This window comes from Lithobates pipiens, unplaced genomic scaffold, assembly GCF_037356315.1.
Source record: "Lithobates pipiens isolate NorthernLeopardFrog02 unplaced genomic scaffold, aLitPip1_a1.2 Scaffold_18, whole genome shotgun sequence".
Taxonomy (NCBI): Eukaryota; Metazoa; Chordata; class Amphibia; order Anura; family Ranidae; genus Lithobates; species Lithobates pipiens.
This window is the reverse complement of record NW_027507758.1, coordinates 415,717,508-415,737,430: the sequence shown is the minus strand read 5'-3', so window position 1 is coordinate 415,737,430 and position 19,923 is coordinate 415,717,508. Positions and strand designations below refer to the sequence as shown.

The window sequence follows — 19,923 nt, the reverse complement described above, 5'->3', positions numbered from 1 at the left end:
TAACACAATCTTTAGCCTTTTTTTTTTTTTTTTTTCATATGATCAAACCACTGTTGCATGAAAATAAACTTATTAACTGAACCAACAGTAATAAATGGTGAATGCTCATTAGTAATTTACATTTTTTTTTTTTCGTGTTCCTTGCATAAAATATAGCACAAAAAATTTCAACTAAAGTACAGCACGTGGTTCTCTTCAATGCAGATTTCCCATGATTCGCTTAAGAACTACTCACTAAAGTACGGATATTATTTTAGTGTCTCCCTGTATCTAAATAATGAAAACAAATGGGATAGCAGTTCAGCTCTCTCGTTTGCCTTTTATAGGAAATGGAATTTGTCAATTTCCCCAACATGAGAGGATGCTCCCATCCCATGTAGCTATTTTGTGTTACTATCTCATTTATTATTCTTAAATTGCTTCTGCAGTTATTGCAGATAATTGCCCAGGAATCCATAAATCATGTTAAAATGACTCACAGTATTTTCAATTCTACTGCATTTTTATTACTGTGGAAATTTTTCAAAATCGCTGTATGATCCAAGCTGGCTAGATCATATTAAGTGAATGCACTTTACAGTCAGTTTTATCTGTCCTGGAGTGGACAGGGATGTTTTCTGCTGGAGATGCCCCCAGCAACTACTGCATCACCTTAAGAAACAAGTATTTTATATTCCTTAGTGTATGAAAACAATACCAGTTTGTGAGCCATACATGTCTCATTCCCACAGGTGATGATACCCATGTAATGTAAATGAGCCATTTTTTTTCTGACATCTTGTCATATGCAGCAACTGGAAATTGAGGCACTGGATAACAAATGGCCCATTTATGCTATATGGCAATCATCATACATGTGAATGAGGCTTTAAAGCCCAACTGAACTTTCAGTTTAAATCAGCTAAATATTTTCCACTTGTTTCAAAAACAAAAGCTTTGCAAAGTCTTAGATCGAGATAACATTTTTCCAAATTTGGCCTTTAAAGTGAAAGTATAAAGTATTTTCAGTGATCATACCTACTGATTAATTATTGCAGTTTCTGCAAAATTTTCAATACAATGTTCATATTTTTTCAGGCTTAGTTACTGTTTTGAATAACGAGATTTGTAGAGAAGCCATTACAAAGAATTGCTCATGCAATCTGCAATAATGCTGCGTACACACGGTCAGACTTTCCAATGGCAAATGTGCGATTGGAGCTTGTTGTCGGAAATTCCGACCGTGTGTAGGCTCCATCGGACGGTTTCCATCGGAATTTCCGTTGCACAAAGTTTTAGATCTGGTTCTCAAATTTTCCGGCAACAAAATCCGTTCGCGTAAATGCCGATCATGCGTACACAACTCCAACGCACAAAGTTCCACACATGCTCGGAATCAAGCAGAAGAGCCTCACTGGCTACTGAACTTGATTTTTCTCGGCTTTTCGTACGTGTTGTATGTCACCGCGTTCTTGACGTTCGGAAATTCCGATAACTTTGTGCGACCGTGTGTATGCAAGACAAGTTTGAGCCAACATCCTTCGGAAAAAATCCCATGGATTTTCTTGTCGGAATATGCGAGGGTGTGTACGCGGCATTACTCTACCTCTTTATCAACACCTGTATGGATATCTGCCAGACTTTGTGTAAATTGTTTTCAGTCAGCCAGTTAAAGCGGGAGTCCGCCGTTTTTTTTTTTTTTTTTAAAGCCAGCAGCTACAAATACTGCAGCTGCTGACTTTTAATATAATAACACTTACCCGCCCAGCGCGCCCGCGATGTCGGCACCCGAAGCCGATCTCTCGATCGTCTCTCGGGTGCTGCCACCGTCATCTTGGGTATGGGAATCAGGAAGTGGAGCCTTGCGCCTTCATTTCCCGGATCCCTACTGTGCATGTGCGAGTCGCGCTGCGCAATAAGGATGGTCCCCGCTGTCTCTGGGATCCGTGTGTTTCCCAGCAGACAGCGGGGGACCTTCGGAAAGGGGCGTAGATTCTGCGGAAAGGGGCGTACCTTCTGCAGATATCTATGCCGGAAGTGGGTGCAGATACCTGTACTGTACAGGTACCTGCACCCCCTCCCCCCTGAAAGGTGTGAATTGTGGCGCCGGAGGGGGGGAGGGTTCCAATGAGCGGAAGCTCCACTTTAGGGTGGACCTCCGCTTTAACCTGTGAGAAAGAGCAGTAAGGCCTCATTCACATGGGCACCAAGGCCTGTACACCATGAACATGGGCTTTTTTTTTGTGCTCCTACCTGGCAGGTGTAGGCAGCCAATTCAAGCCTTAAAGTGGTTGTAAACTCTTCCCCACAACTTTGTCCCATCAGCATAAAAAACCCAAATGAACACTGCTTGTAGAGATCTCCTTACTTGCTTAGTATTGTTGTAATCCTTGTTGTTCTGCAGAATGAAGTCACTGAGCATGCCCAGATCTCCCCTGATTTAAAGCACACTCTCTATGTCTTATCTATCTGTTATTAGGACTTCCTACGGCACAAAACTGAACTCTGCTAATCACTCAGAGCTTCCTCCTACACACCATGTGACCTCACATACAGTCTAAACTTGTTTCCCTTTGTCAGACTTATCAGCTTCAGCAGCTGATAAGACTGCAGTAATGGCCATAAGACATCGGCACAAGTAAATACTATGAAATAAACAAGTAAGCTATGAACAGGGAAGCAGGGTTGCCATGGAAACGTTGGATTGAGAAGGAGGCTTGGTTAACAGAACAGGAAGTGCTCAATGTAAGTGCGGAAATGCACTCCACTGTGGAGTTTATTTAAACAGTAAGTAATATGCTATTTGGGCTGGATTACAGTGGCTATAGTCTGATAATGACTTATTATAATGGACTAAATGAAAAGAAGAGTGGAAGAGTTTACTTCTTCTTTAAAATGCAATAGCTGCATGCTGGTGCGCGTGAGCAGTCTTGAATGCAGGCAGTGTGCATTCAGGGCCACTCATCCACACCTAAACACCTGCCACATACTGTATGTAGTTCCTAGAATTCAAAAGCAAACAGCAGAGGAAAGCTGCAAAGTATTCAGGGAATCCAGAAAAGTTGTAGAAAGAGATGGCCAGCAGACAGGCAGAACTCACAACAGCCCAAAGCCACCAATATAGTTTCTACGTTGGTGGAAATAATACAGTAAGCTGAATTTTATTTATGTCATTTTTTTTTGGGGGGGGATTATTTCAAAATATTATATGAAAGTATACATGCAATTTATTTCATTTTTAATTAAACCTGGGGTTTCCTTTAAGAGCCCTTTCACACCACACCACCTAGGGCATCAGCGGTAAAGCGGCGATATTTTTAGTGCCGCTTTACCGTAGTTTTAGCGGCACTATTCGGCCGCTAGCGTGGCGGTTTTAACCCCCTGCTAGCAGCCAAAAAGGGGTTAAATCTGAGGGCTTTCACACTTGAGTGTATTGAGCAGCTGTTTTAGGGCGTTTTGCTGGCACTATTTTTAACGTTATAGTGCCTGCAAAACGCTCTCAGTGCGAAAGGGGTCTAAGACCCTACAGTTGGTGCCACTACTGATTTGGGCCTCCACAAACAAATGAAACAAGAAGACAGTCCCTGAGTTACACTCGTTAGGAAATTCGTTTTTTTTTTACTTGCCTAAGCCTCACTTTTACGATGGCATACTGTTGACCAATACGTCAAATGCTTGACCTTCAACATAACTGACCTCCAATAAGGGTCAGTTTTCCGCAATCAATCTGCAAAAGGACTGCCTAAGGCAACTGCATTTTAACTGATTCTTGTCTTTAAAAATTATTCCACCAGACACCTGAGAATACTAGGAAAGATTGTTTACTGCAGAGATACAATTCAAGAATTGATACTTTTATGTCAGTTACTTTTAGACAGTGCCAGTGCAAATTTCTTTCCTACAATCACAAAGTCGGGAGAAGACAAGAGAATTTGGCAGGTTGGTTGTACCCAAGTTGATCGATCAGTCTACCTTGTACATTCACCCTGCCCATTAAGGCCCCTTTCACAGGACCGTGACTTCAAAGTCACATGATTTTACCGCAATTTTAGGGAATACCTGTGTAACTTGCATCAAAGTCGGACCAAAGTAGTACAGGGACTACTTTAAAGTTTCACAGATATGAATGGCACTCTTTGGAAATCATGGGGTGTGACTTGTCATGCAACTTCCATGCAGTCCCAAGTCGCAGGACAAGTCGCACAAGTGTGAAAGGGGTCTGATGGTATGAATCAGCAGGTTCAGCAGGAACTGGCCAAGAGTCAAACTGTCTATGGCAGACTTTACAGTTCAAACAGACCACTGTCTCTAGGTCTCTCCATTAAACACTAATTCATCTAGTTTATTAAACAGCATCTTAATTGATTAGCAAGTGATCCGAAAATGCAGCTTACCCCTGACGGCTCTACACCAAGAAGCAAGCGACCGCTGATCAGTTCTCACTCTTCAGTGAGCAGCGAGTGGTGACTGTCACTTGACAGCTGTGTAGGGGGCAGGAGCAGCTGGCTCAGCCTCTCAGCGGCATGCTGAGAGGCTGAGCCAGCTGCCAGTCAGGCCATCTGGGTAAATCCCAGCATTATTTTCTGAATCCCCAGGAGAAGTATGGCCAAAAAAGCTTTGGCCATACTTCTCTGATAAAGGATAAATTCACCTTTCATAACATGTTAGGCCCCTTTCACACATGCGGACAGTTTGTCTATTTTTCATCCATCTGTTGACAGATGAAAAACAGATATCAATGCATCTCTATGGAAAAACGATCAGTTTAAATCAGTTTATTTGCATCCGTCAACATCTGTTTTGTGAAATGGATCAATGCTCTATTTTTTCATTAAAAAAAAAAAACAGATCGGACAAAAAAAAAAAAAAAAAAAAAAAAAAAAAAAAATGGATGTAAACTGACAAACGGTCTATTTTTCATTTGTTTTTGCATTGGTAGTGGATCGAAAAAAAATTGATGAGAAACGGATGTGCAAGCTGATGAAAAATGGATGAATACTTGATCCATTTAGATGTGCATGAACTGATGAAATGAAAGGGGCCTTACACCCATATTCGGGGGTGTAACATGTTATGAAAGGACCGGCCACTGCTCCCCCGACTCCCCCTCTTTGACAGCTAGTGGGGGATCTTCTCCATGTGCCCGCTGTCACTCGTTGAAAAAAATAAAAAAAATAAAAAAGTGCCCATGCAGGGCTCTGCCCACCCATGTCACTCATTAACAGTCCCCTGTAAATGGAAAACAAGTCCCGACAGCCTTAGCAGCTGTCGGCTTGTAGTTCTCAATGAACTACCATGGATCTGTGAGCGCTGTGGTAGTTGATTGATTCTTCCTGTCAGTGTGTATTGGCTTGCTCGTATGAGGAAGCAGATACATTGACAGGTCTGCAGGAGCCCTGCATGGAATCAGTGATCTTCTGATTGCTGGTGCAATGTTTTACAGCAGTGGTCTCAAACTGGTAGCCCTCCAGCTGTTGCAAAACTACAAGTCCCATCAGACATTGCAAGGCTGACAGTTATAAGCATGACTCCCACAGGCAGAGGCATGATGGGACTTGTAGTTTCGCAACAGCTGGAGGGCCACCAGTTTGAGAACCCTGCTTTACAGGCTCCTGCAACAAAAAGATAATAAATGCACATTTTTTTACCTGCAAAAAAATGTTCATTTATTATTTTTTGTGAAAAGGTGAACTTATCCTTTAAATCAGATGCTGTGCTTACTGCTGTACCACTTAAAATGAGCTCTAATGCTGACCATAAATATTTAAATTTGCAAGAGATTTCATTCACTTTCAGAAAGCTTTCAAGCACAAAAGCTATTAAATGAACCAAGGCAACCTACCACCAACAGTTTGAATTTTTTCATAGTTTTTGATAGAAAGTGTTGATTGCCTTGATCCCAATTATTTTTGCATTTGAAAGATAAGGAAAACACTGCTAGTGGTAATTAGTCACATTCAATTGCACTTGTTGTGTAATATTGAAGATGTTTCATAGCCTACCAAGCCACTTCTTCATTTCCAATGAGTGTCTGGAAGCTTCCAAGCATGTATTTACATCTTGACCCTCAATGGTACGGAAGAAGTGGCTTAATAAATGTGACAACTAGCTATACCATTACCTGGGAAAAAAAATGCTTCATGAACATATTTAAAAATCCCTATGTATATGGCTACTGTGACATGTATAATATTCAGTGTGGCTGTGTAGCCAACAACAGGCAACAATAACACACACCGACCTTTCTGGTAAATGCAGAATTGTCACTGCCGCCAGCTGAGACCTGATCAACTGCATTTTATTTTTTATTTTTTTGCAATTACAATTTTTATTTTGATTAGGGAGACAGAAAATAATAATGAAGCGTAGTACAGACATTGGCAGCTGAGATTATCAGTTCTCTGTAAAGGTGCAGTGTTCAGTAACAAGCCGCTGTTCATTAACATCTTGTGATGGATGCACTTCTAATGCCCAGGATGAAATGGTAGCAAGCATTGAGCTGTGGAATCTTGCCTCATTTTCTTATTCATTCCATAAAAAGTAGGTAGAAGAAAAGGACAGAAAAATTAAAGCAAAACCATTTTGCTCAGAAGATGGCTAAGAGAGCAGTAGGGAATCACTACACCAAAGTTGTTTTATCCCAAAAAAAAAAAATATTTTTTTAGAAATTCCATGCGAATATGTCAAATCCACGAAAACATTTCCAATTATTTTTCTAGGGTGAACCACAGCAGCTACATCTGCTATTCCATCAAATCGTTCTCTACAGCTATTACCTTTTGTACCACCACCCCCTCCTTTTAGAATGTAAGCTCTATGAGCAGTGCCCTCCTCTGCCTTTTGTATTGAGCTGTACTGTAATTGTGTTGTCCCCCCTATACATTGTAAAGCGCTGCGTAAACTGTTAGCGCTATATAAATTGTGTATAATAATTAAAAAAAATACATAATTGGAGATCCACTTGTGAAAAGAACTGTAAAGTGGGGTACGCACTATAAGGAAATCGGGCAAACGTTCCTCTGATTTTTTTCATACAAATATTCTCATATGACAAAGGCTTTTATTGTTGTTTGTCGTTTCTGATCATGCGCAGTGTTTTTCTGATTTTTCTTGTATGAAAACGGTACACATTAAACTAAAATTGTTCGCTCTGTTCCCATACGAGAAACATTTTGGAGCTTGTCCCTTCTGGAATTTTCATACGAAAATTCGGAATCAGCTGTCGAAAATTGTGTACACGCTGTATGAAAATCGTATGAAAATTCTTTGGACGAAAGTGTTTGCTCGATTTTCTTATAGTGTATACGAGCCTTATATCCACTATTGGAGTCAAACTGTTTTTATTTGAAAATCAAGCACTTCTATGGACAAACAAAAAACAAAACAACAACTGAAAGCATCTTAGATATAAAATTCATTGTCTTTACAGAAAAACAGATATTATATACACATTATTATTATTCAGCGGAAAGCTTTCTGCAGTAAAAAAGAAAAAAAAAAACACAGGCAATGAACCAGATCTTACTAAACCGAACTGCCGTGACAGTCATTAATGGAGTTGTTCCTGTATCTCAATTCTTTTTTTTTTTTACCTTAGTCTGCAGTGCCGCAAGCTGCGTCTAAGAGGAAGTTACTTACCACTTAGAGGTTGGTAAATCCCCTGTGCTGATTACCGATTCTGACAGGGCTGTGAGCAGCTCATCTCATTACTTGCCAGTGTGCATATCAACAAATACCTCACCTTGTCAGTGTTATGAAAAATTTAAAGAGGTAGATAACCTCTTTAAAATGAACATTTGATTACAAGATCAAGAACAAACATATTTTTGGAGACACCTAGAGGTTCCTGGAAAATAGTATAATAGCATTGTTTGAAAAGGCCCTATCACCAGAGCATTCATTACAATAACCACCTTCCCTTAAGGTTATATGCGAATTTAACATTTTTTGAATGTTATTAACCTTTCAAAGCCTCCCCTGTATAAACTACTAAAAGCCCTCAGGCTGCTGCTGGGTGCCGCCATATTGGATGTGATGTCAGCAGCCCCAGCAGACTTCACAGCTATCACTCACGTTACATTCTGTAGTATTCCCCTTTGCTCTTCCCCTGGCAGCTACATAAAAACATTATGTAGAGAGGTAAGGAAAGGGCTGAAGGAGCTAGGCCAGCACAGGCAGTAATTGGACACTCCTACAAAGGGAGGGGGCCGTGACATTCAAGAAGGGATAGGGGGCTATGCTAGGAAACTGACTCTTCCTTGAGAAGTCACATTTTAATTGCAAGTTCAAGGGCACATTGCAAGAGAATAGAAATTGTTTATGGAAAGGAAAAAGCTACAAGTAAGTTTTTAAAATACTTGCTTTCTGCTGGCTCTAAGAGTTACAGTTTTGGTTGGAGTACATAGAACACAGCGGGTCGCTTACACTCCAGCTCCTCAATTCAGTAAATATCTTGTGTTCTCTTTTTTTTTTTTTTTCTGCTTCAATCTTTTTATTCGTTTTCATATCATAGCATAAGGACAAATTATAACAAAAATGGAAATAATCAACATATTATTATTAATAATGGTAAAATAAAATTCCATGATATACGACTGTTAATGGAACGCACCTTCCTCCCTGCATTTGAGTACCGCCTTCGTCCAAGTGTTATAATCCCGTGTAAAAAGTCAGCGCAGCTGTATACAGTGGCGCTCATGTGTCCAGGCGCATCCGCCTCTCTCCTCCTCTCCTCTATGCTGACGCCACTGCGGTATTCTCAGGCCCGCTCACGTTGCTGCCTCGAGGGAAGGGAGAGAGAAAGTATAGAAGCAGCTGGTCACATGATTGCCAAGCTGTGATAAGGTAGCAGCTTGCTTTTAAAATACAGGGAACTTGGCAAAGCATTCATGTTGTTATTTACGGGAGGACAAGTGCCCCGTCATTGCTGTTCCTGGAAGGGGGAAGATAGTGCCCCATCATTGGTGTTCCTGGGGGGGGGGGGGGAATAGTGCCACATCATTGGTGTTCCTGGGGGGGCTGGGGAATAGTGCTTCGTCATTGGTGTTTCTGAAAGGGGGGGAAATAGTGCCCCATCATTGGCCTTCCTAGGGGAGAAATAGTGCCCCATCATTGGCATTCCTAGGGGGAAATAGTGCCCCATCATTGGTGTTCCAAGGGGGGGAATAGTGCCCCATCATTGGTGTTCCGGGGGGCTGGGGAATAGTGCCCCATCATTGGTGTTCCTGGGGGGGGCTGGGGAATAGTGCTCCATCATTGCTGTTCTGGGGGGGGATGGGGCATAGTGCCCCATCATTGCTGTTCCGGGGGGGGAGTGCCCCATCGTTGGTGTTCCTAGGAGGGGGGAATAGTGCCCCATCATTGGTGTTCCTGGGGGGGCTGGGGAATAGTGCCCCATCATTGGTGTTCCTGGTGGGGGCATAGTGCCCCATCATTGGCGTTCCTAGGGGGGAAACAGTGCCCCATCATTGGCCTTCCTAGGGGGAAATAGTGCCCCATCATTGGCCTTCCTAGGGGAGAAATAGTGCCCCATCATTGGCCTTCCTAGGGGAGAAATAGTGCCCCATCATTGGCCTTCCTAGGGGAGAAATAGTGCCCCATCATTGGCCTTCCTAGGGGAGAAATAGTGCCCCATCATTGGCGTTCCTAGGGGGGAATAGTGCCCCATCATTGTCGTTCCTAGGGAGGGGAAATATTGCCCCATCATTGGCGTTCCTAGGGGGGAAATAGTGCCCCATCATTGGCGTTCCTAGGGGGGAAATAGTGCCCCATCATTGGCGTTCCTAGGAGGGAAATAGTGCCCCATCATTGGCGTTCATAGGGGGGAAATAGTGCCCCATCATTGGCGTTCCTAGGGGGGAAATATTGCCCCATCATTGGTGTTTCTAGGGAGGAAATATTGCCCCATCATTGGTGTTCCTGGGGGGAAATAGCGCCCATCATTGGTGTTCCTAGGGGGGGAAATAATGCCCCATCATTGGTGTTCCTAGGAGGAATAGTGCCCCATCATTGGTGTTCCTAGGAGGAAAAGTGCCCCATCATTGGTGTTCCTGGGGGGGAGAATAGTGCCGCATCATTGGTGTCAGTCTGAGGCATACACAGACCTCTCCCACCCACACTCTGGTCCGGAGTAGCCACCTCTCCTTCCCACACTCCGGTCTGGTTCCTCCAACCCACTTTGGTCCGGGTCCCTTGCTTACTCCCCCTTTTGGGTCTGGTTCTTTGTCCAACCAAACTCCTTTTCTATCGCAACCCCCTGTGGTGCGGTTCCTCTCCCACATGCCTCTTCCAAACTCCCTCGCAACCTACTCCCTCTAACATCTGGTCTCCAAACTAGCCAACTCCCTCCCACCCTCCAGTATGGTCTCCTCTCCCATTCAGGGACAGCCTCCTCCCTGGATTGTCAGTAATGAATGAGGAATTTTTTTTAATAGATATGTTGTGTTGCAGTTTGAGTGTAACACTCCGTTTTTTCATTATTAGTTTTAATAAACAAACAAAAAAAAAAATTCATTTTTTTAATGATTTTATCCGATCAATTAATCGAAAAAATAAAATCGGCTAACTAATTGATTATGAAAATAATCATTAGTTGCAGCCATACACTCTGTAACTGGAGGAGAGTCAAATGAATATCATGGTCTCTTTTGCTCCAATCACAAAACACCTTGCATGGCACTTCATTATTTTAGATTCATAATTTATTTTTACAGTGCACAGGTCAAAAAATGTTTTTGCCTGAAGTTCAGCTATAAATCAGTGACAGGATCTCTTTAAAGTAAACCTGTCCCTTGGGGTCCAAGGAGCTCACTATGCAAATTCAGGTCAGGAATCTGAGCTCTGACACTGGCCATGCCCCTACACCAGCATCTTTCAGGCCAGTCATACATTGGAAAGGGGGGGTTGTGCTCTTCCACCTGGAAAGCTCATATTTTCATGCAAAGTATTCCAGCCTCTTCCAGGTGGAAGGTTCATGATTTCATACAATACAGGGTAACACAGGCTCAAGTGATCTGGAGATTGAAATGAGTTATGTGCAGGCACCTGCACTTGGTATAGGGAAAAGCAACAGACACAGCTAATAGAAGTCTTAAACATGGCTCCAACCTGGAATGCACAAACATTCTACCCCCACGTTATGCAATTCAACCTATGCAACTCACTGATTAATTGCATGGTGAGATTTGAAGGAGCAAGCCTGGACGCACAGCAACAATTAGGATTTTCATAAGTTGTGTAAGAGGCTCCCTAGACCAATGTTTCTCAACTCCAGCCCTCAAGGCGCCCCATCAGGTCATGTTTTCAGGATTTCCATCAGATGAAACAGCTGTGGTAATTACTAAAGCAGTGAAACTGATCAAATCACCTGTGTAAAATAAAGGAAAGCCTGAAAACATGACCTGTTGGGGCTCCTTGAGGACTAGAGTTGAGAAACCCTGCCCTAGACATCTACAAGAAGATGATGTACCAATATTGGATGATATATACTGTTACAATACAAGGCCTACTATTAGAAATTAATGTTGGCCTTTAATAGATTTTATTCAGAAAGGTTTACATTAAAGTCTTCTTTTTAGTCACTTTCTGATGAAAGGAGGAGAAGAAGTCCATTCCCACAGACAACAACCAGGCTATACCTTGATCAACTGGTCAAAGAATATAATACTTATAAAATATAATACCTGAACAATATAATAACTATACATCTCCATAAAGAAAAATTAGGATTGCATATTTTACTACATCTTTAATACTGTAAATCCCACTGATAAGGCAGTATATCCAGCCTTTCTGTACTGGGCCCAGCCCCCATCAGTTCAAAAGGCAGGTCCGGGCACCTGCATTGCCTTACTGTAGACCAGTGTTTCTCAAATCCAGTCCTCAGGCCCCCCCAACAGGTCATGTTTTCAGGTTTTCCATTATTTTTCACAGGTGATTTGATCAGTTTCACTGCCTTAGCAATTACCACAGTCGTTTCATCTGAGGGAAATCCTGAAAACATGACCTGTTGGGGGGCCCTGAGGACTGGATTTGAGAAACACTGCTGTAGACAGAACCAATCCTCTTCTGCCTCCCCCTGCAGCCCTGCCGGCTTCCCCTGCACTCCCTCCCTCCAGCTGTGCTGCAGGACGGTCAGTTCTAGCATCTATGCCCCCCCATCCAGGCCAGGACTGGCCATAGGGCACATGTCCTTGTGGGGCCAAGGCAGCTGAGCTGCACTTTAGGCCCTGCCTCTCACCCACCCCCCATACCGGGGGGGGGGGGGGGGGGGGGGCGAAGACTACAGGTCACGTCCCCTGTGACCATGAAGAGGGAGGGGAGCTACACGAGATGCTGGACAGGGGGGAAGTGAGTGCGACTCAACGTGTGTGCGTTTGGTTTGGAGGAGCGGCTGCATACACAGTAGAAGAATAAATCTCTTTAATTTTCTCCTACATCCTCAATGCCTGCTTCTCCTTCTCTCAATCTCGTGGGCATTCAGAGGCTGTAGGAGAAAAATAAAGAGATGGATTCTTCTACTGTGTATGCAGCCGCTCCTCCTATCCAGTTTCTTTCTACTGCCCCCTAGTGCTCTCAACCCTGCTCTCCGCTCCCCCCATGCTCTCAGGCTCCCCCCCCCATGCTCTCTGGGCCCTCCGAAGTGATCTCCAACTTACCCCATGCTCTCCAGCCCCTCCCAGTGCTCTCATGCCCCCCTGTGCTCATCAACCCCCCCAGTACTTTCCAGCCCCTCTCAGTGCTCTCTGGTCCCCTGGTGATCTTCACCCTCCCTGTGCTCTCCAGCCCCCCATGACTCCCGCCCCCCCCTCAGTGCTCTCCAGCCCCCCATGCTCTCCGTACCTCCCGGTAAATATGTTATGGACTGCTCAGTCTAAAATGCCCTGGCATATGTTTTGTCCCAGTCCTGGCCTGCCCCCATCCCCCTTGCTTTCCAGCCCCCCTTTGTGTCCCTTTTCCCCGCAATGTTGCCAGCTTCCCTCCTCTCCCACTGGCACACAAGGGAATGTTTTAGAATCGAGTGTGGGGGAAGGGGGCGGTAAATATGCCATATTAATGATTTCAGTGTATTTTAAGCAAAAATATAATTTTATATTTTTGGGGGGGGGGGCAAGTATGGGGTCCCATCATTTCTAACAGCAACACTGCCTCTACTACTCTATTAAAGTTCATGATTTCAACAGAATCCAATAGACATCATTCATCTTTAGGCTCCTTTCATGCCCTGCAGGTTTTTCAGAAACCAAGCTGAAGTTCCTGCTCCTCAGGACTAGAGGAAATGCTGTTAGTCCTGGAAAAGTATGTTACAACATCTCAGGTACAGGAATCCTGTGCCAAGACCCTCATACTGCCCAAAAAACTCCTACAAGCCACCCACAACATACACTATATTGTCAAAAGTATTGGGAAACCTGCTTTTACACGCACATGAACTTTAATAGCATCAATATTGAGCCTGTAGGGTTCAATATTGAGTTGACTCACCCTTTGCAGCTATAACAGCTTCCACTCTTCTGGGAAGGCTGTCTACAAGGTTTAGGAGTGTGTAGAGCAAGATATGAGGGAAATGTTCTATTAAAAATAAGACAAAGGTCTAATCCTGCATTGATGTGTGTTGTTACTTATGTGTGTTAATATCCAGCGTAATGCACATTCAGGCTGGATTCACACCTGTGCATTTTTTGTGCATTTTGCAGATTTGCACTACAGTCCATTTAACATGGTTTCCTATGGAACACATTCTGTAGTGCAAATCTGCAAAATGCAAAAAGCACTAAAAATGCATAGGTGTGAATCCAGCCTAAAACCCACAGCAACATGCATTTTTTGATAAAAGCATTGGTCAAAAAAAGACAGACATAATTTTCTTCTAAACCAAACACATTTCTGATTTACACAGAACATGAAAATACAATACATACTAGTGTTCCAGGACCAGTCAAAGATTAATTTGTAATTTAGAGGAATATAAAATCAGGATCAGTTCATACAGTAGCATTTAGGCCCCATTCACACTGAGCATTTTGTAGCTTGAAGCGCCAAAATGCTCAACATACAAAATCCCATGATTTTTATTTGCACCTGTTCACACCTGAGCATAGTGTCACTTATAGCTTAAGGCTCCATGCACACCGGAGCTCATAAACTGCAGTTTATTGGAGTTTGGGCATTTTTTTTTTAAAAGCCCATAAACTCTACTCTATGTTAGCCTATGTGTCCATGCACACATGGAAGTTTTTTTAGCTTTAATGAGCAGTGGAGTTTATGGGCTTTTTTCTGAACGCCAGAAATTTGCGTTCAAAGTGCTGTTTTTCACTGCCAAAAAACGACAAATGCCGATAAGCGCTCATACACAAGCATTAATTAGTGTTCGGTATTCTATTTTTTCAATGCATTGTGGGATTTTTGGAGTGTCCTGTGTATTTTCATTGAAAACGCCCATAAATGCTAATGCTATTAAACGCTCATAAACGCTAGTACAAAGCGCTGTTAAAAGCAAGTTTTTCAACCAGCGTTTTCTGCCAGCAATCTGGCGTCCAAAAAAAAGCTTTTTTGAGCTTCAGTGTGCATGGAGCCTGAGGCTTGTAGCACCAAAAATACCTTCCACTGAACTTCAAGTTTCAAGCCTTTTTCTACCCCAATAGAGGTCAATGGGAGTGCCTAAAAATGGGCAAACATGCATGAAAAAAATGCCACTTGTGAATCTTTTTTATTCCCTAGTAGTTAGTTTACCATTAGCTAAAAAATAAGTTCAAACCTCAAGCCACCTCCAAAAAAAATAAAAAAATAAAAATAATAAAAAGCCTAAAAGATGCTCAAACTGTGAATGCAAGTGAGTTATAGATTGTTATGAAATTTTGTGAAATGTTCCCATGTTGCTTACAATGTCCCATGTTTATTTACATTGAGTAAAAAAACATAAGTAAATACAAACTGAAAAGAACTACAGAAGAACAATTGTATCAAATAATGAAGCATAATATACAAAGTTTGGTCAGATAGATATTTGACTGTTGAAAACAAAAAATAACAGTTCCCAGATTTGCTCGAACTGTAGTTATGCAAGACTACGTTTTTCCAAATCACTGATTTGCAATGCCAAGAAGCACAATATGTCCTAGAGGTATTAAGCCAGCAGGTTAAATGTAATTTGTGCAACATTCTAAGTAATTGACAACTGCATTTAAAGTAGATCTGCGTCTAGGAAACCACAATCTGGGCTTTATATTAAATAGCAGATGCCTCTAGGAGCTTGCACGCTATTCTGGATTTCTTGCAAAGTCTCTCAGAACCCAGAAAACTGCAAACAGTGACCACCCTTGGTGGCATTCTATTCCTGTGTATCACTATCAGTAAGGCTGGATTCACACCTATGCAGGTTTGGTGCTTTTTGCATTTTACAGATTTGCACTACAGAGCGTGTTCCATAGGAAACCGTGTTAAATGGACTGTAGTGCAAATCTGCAAAATGCAAAAAGCACTAGAAATGCATAGATTTGAAACCAGTCTTAGACGGCCCTCAACTTTGACCAGCAAATCTGAGGAGTGCACCAGAACAGAGCCTGTGATGAGAAAAGCTGGTTGTTATTAGCATAGCGAAGTTCCCCAGTTTCAACAGGAGCAACAAACAAGCACCCAAAAGGGGTCTGTAATTTGATGCAAGTCGCAGACTAATCAGTTTCCTAGGCCCAGGTTTGCTTTCCAAAATTGAAGCTGTTCCAGTAAAATTGCATAATATAGCTTGACATGGAGACACATATCAATTTAACGGTCCTAAGGTTTAATTCACTAATCTTCCAGTTAAAGCAGACCAACGATCAAAGGTTAATACAAGTCTATGTTGATGGTTTTGCGGTGATGAATAGATAAAGGGAAATGGAAGGGCTAGAATACTTACCTATTCTGGAGAAAAGGCTGCTAAGAGATCTCTCTGGCACTACTCACATAAATAAAAAGCCTAGGCCTTTAGTCACGTGATCTTTACCAACTGAGATTATGCTGGCCATATACATCTCGAATTTGGCGGACTCTTGCTAACTTGGCCTAAATTTAAGTCGTGAGTGGCACTGTTGGCATTCCAGATCAACAAATTTTGATTTGAATATCGAAAGGAGCCGTGCAGAAAATTCTTGGCAGATACACATACACTACAATGTTTGCAGGAACCAGTCCTACTGTTGTATGGATTTTACTGCCACCCAAATGAGACAGACCACAAATTATTTAAAAAAAATTACATTTGTATCATACGACAAAATTTTAATATCATTGATTCTAAAATAATTTGTATACGTGATGACGTTATCTCCAGAATGATGCAAATAAAGATGGTATTTTTTTAAAATAATTTGTAGTCTGTCTCATGTGGGTGCCAGTAAAATCCATACACCAGTAGGAGTGGTTCCTGCAAGCTTTGTAGTGATCAGGATAATATTTGGATGTAGCACGGGTGGAGGTCCTCCCCTTTTTTTTGTTCCCCAATCAGATACAATCACTGTTAAGATTTTCTCAGCTGCAGAATACAATAGCTGGCAGGGAAAATTCCTCCATGCTGCTTAGAAATACAAAAATGGCCTGTCTGTATGAAGGATTCAGGTAGTTCTTACACAAAAAAGTTCTTATGCACTGTACACATGGTCGGAATTTCGGACAGAAAATGTGCGATTGGATTGTGTTATCGGAAAATCCATCCGTCGGAATTTCCAACACACAAAGTTTGAGAGCAGGATCTAAAAATTTTCCGACAACAAAATCCGATCGTTTAAATTCCGTTCGTGTGTAGACAATTCCGACGGACAAAGTGCCACCCATGCTCAGAATAAATTTCCAGACGAAAGCTATTGGCTACTGGCCCGTTTATAGTCCTGTCGTACGCGTCCTACGTCACCGCGGTCAGAACGATCTGTTTTTTTCCGACAAATTTGTCCGACCGTGTGTATGCAAGACAAGTTTGAGCCAACATCCGTCGGAAAAAATCCGATGGATTTTGTTGTCGGAATATCCATGTCTATGGGGCATTATACAAAAATCGCACTATTGCTGCACGAAATTCAAAAATAATCACCTCTATTTTATAGAAAACAGAAATGGAGGTAATTAGGATCAACTCAAATTTGGCGTACAGAGACAGGCAGAGTGCCTGTCTCCCTACTCTGTGTAGCAGCTCAGCATGTTTGCCACTGCCACCCCCTCCACACTTGTCACTGGTTGTCTAGGACTCTGTCAGGTTCACAGCCAACAGGCTCCTAGCAATCAGGGACACCGACAATGGGAGGAGCCTGGTGGGAAAACTGATAGACTAGTTCTCTATCAAGCCCGCTCTCACCTTGTGATTGACAGCGGCCAGTGAAAGGCATCAATCCACCCACTGCCTGCTGTCAATCACAAGGGGAGCCAACCTGATGGGGAATCTCCATCAGACTCCGCCTATTCAGCTACAAAAACTCCCTAGCCACACCACCGTCTAAGTGACGGTTGCAGCACTAGGGAGTGAGCTCAGCTGCTCTGAGGATGGAATGATACACTCTTCATGAATTTCCCTGCATGTGTTTAATTGCCTAGGTTTGATTATCTGAGCAGCACTGGAGGTAGTTTCTCCAGGAAAGGTAGTTATGTACAATTTTTATTTCTTAAGATAGCATTAGGTGAACATTTGTGTATTGGTTTATTTAGTTAGATCAGTTGATGTGCCTGGTTTAAGGAAACAACCCAACATAAATCAATGGGCCTCATTTTATATATGCTAGTGAATATTGTGCTGCTGTTATAACCCAGTTAGGTTCCATGTCTAATTATACAAGTCTAGGTTAAAATAATAGCAGTTATCTAATTGGTTGTTGTAGACCACCATTATAACCCCTTTACTCTAAATGAGCTCCCATGATCTCCTAGATGCTCTGTGTGGTCAGGTCAATGCCCAAGGTATTTTTCTCCTTATCTGCTGAACACTTGATCCTCAAGGTGAACTGATGGGAGCAGGGAGACTGAACTAATGAAAGGCAATACAGGAAAACTCTAAGCACTTCTTTATTTTCAGTTCAGGCAGCAAATATACTATTGATCCAGGTTCAGACACTGTGAAATGACTGGAAGCCATCAATGCATCACTACAGTTTCTGACCTTCTACAGCGGCCATAAATTCTTTTAGGTTCTATGGAGTAAACATGAAAATGGGCTGCAGCCATTCATCACCAACATGATATCAAGTCCTAAAGATCTTGGTATGTATAGAACAGCCTGATGTCTAGTGCACCCACACCAATGACATATCACCATGGGGTTGGATTTATCGGAGCGCACAATAAGGCTAGCAACGTCCCTTGTGAAATATTAAATATGCATCTTTTCTGTATTTCCACTCCAAGCTTCTAGGCTGACATTGCCAATAGAGCCTGTGCAATGGAGCAGAGCTAAATCTCTCATTCAGGGAATCTGACAAGCCATGTCCATGTTTAATAACTGACTGTCTGACATATCAAAACATACAAAGAGCCTTCTCTTTTTTTTCTCAGGCCATGTGAGTATGACATACAAGCCACTACTGCAATCTCATTAGCATAGGTCATTTTAGGGAGGCATTAGGTTAAGACACTTGGCAATTCATTGACGGCTTCTTATGAAGAAGCAAATACAGAGCCCCATTTGTTCACAGCATCCTCATATGTATGTCAGGGGGAAAAAAAATGAACATGGCATCCACTTAGTAACAATGGATGGCACGCTGTAGGAAAGACGAAAGGATGGGCTTAGCGTCAATGAGCGGACAAGAATCAGAAAATCTCCTGTTAATGGGGTGTTATCACAGCAGACCTCTGACCTCAGGGCACTGCATACAGGCTTGGTTACTATGCCATCAACCTTCATTGTCTAAGGGGCAGGCAGGCACTGGTCATGGAATGCAAACTACATTCTCTCCATGGCAAGAGTGATCCATCCTGGAACTCAACCCCCACCTCCAATGAAAGAAAAGAGCCTTCACAATGAAGTATGAGTGCATACATCTCACAATTAATTCCAATGGAAGGGCAGATGTGTGGAGTGGCATACAAAGGGAGCACTGCAGACACCCATCATGGGCACCCTGATGTAAACCAAGGGCAATGCTACAGGATCATCGGACAACCAACATGTCTCACTGCATACAGCCATGGAAAGATCGGTCCTGTGGGTGCAGCTCCATCATCTATATACAACATTGCTATTACATGGATGGCTTCAATGACAAAAGCCATCAGACACAGCAGATCTCCATGGATGCCAATGATGACAGATAAAAGACAGTGATCACCAAGCTGCCCCTTACCCTCAGTGCAGACAGGTCTATCTCATCCAGGCTGCGAGCCGGGGAGTCGCTCGCCATGTTTTCTGCTCGGTGCTGTCAGATCGCGCCTCTGGCAGGCAGTCCACCTGGCTGTGTATTCCGGCTGGGGGAAGGTGTGCGCCTGGCGGTGCGGCTCTGCTCAGCGAGGACGGGGGGCTGCATGCAATTGGGGCATGCTTGCAGTGTGTGAGTGTGCTCGGTGCTGATCAGACACACGGCTCACTGATGAGAAAAGACTGTCACAGCTTCCTGGGAGGAACCAGACACCGAGAGGAGGGTCTCTCCGGGGCGGCCCTTTCCTTTCATTGCTCTACAAAAATGGATGGAAGATTGCGGACAAAAGCCTATAGAGCCGAGCTCTACGAGGCTGACGGGCGATCCATTCACTAGCCGGGGCTCAGACACTCCCACTGCATTGTGATAGCCACATCTACAGGACACTGCACCCCGCGTCTACAGGACACTGCACCCCGCATCTACAGCGCACTGCACCCCGCATCTACAGGACACTGCACCCCGCATCTACAGGACACTGCACCCCGCATCTACAGCGCACTGCACCCCGCATCTACAGGACACTGCACCCCGCATCTACAGGACACTGCACCCCGCATCTACAGCGCAC

At 43.1% G+C, this 19,923-nt stretch overlaps 1 protein-coding gene across 18 annotated transcripts in view; it reads right to left on the bottom strand.

The window, feature by feature from the left end:
• Window positions 1–19,570, bottom strand: part of TNIK (TRAF2 and NCK interacting kinase) — a 367,731-nt gene extending 348,161 nt beyond the window's left edge. For 10 of the 18 annotated variants that reach the window (XM_077487975.1, XM_077487978.1, XM_077487985.1 and 7 more), the window contains exon 1: window positions 19,281–19,560. In XM_077487975.1, the coding sequence (XP_077344101.1) occupies window positions 19,281–19,337 (57 nt within the window). In that variant the 5' untranslated portion in view covers window positions 19,338–19,560. Of the gene's footprint in view, window positions 1–19,280 lie in introns of all 18 variants that reach the window. The other 8 variants (XM_077487989.1, XM_077487988.1, XM_077487990.1 and 5 more) reach the window with 3 other exon arrangements.
• Between the last annotated feature and the right edge of the window lie 353 nt (window positions 19,571–19,923).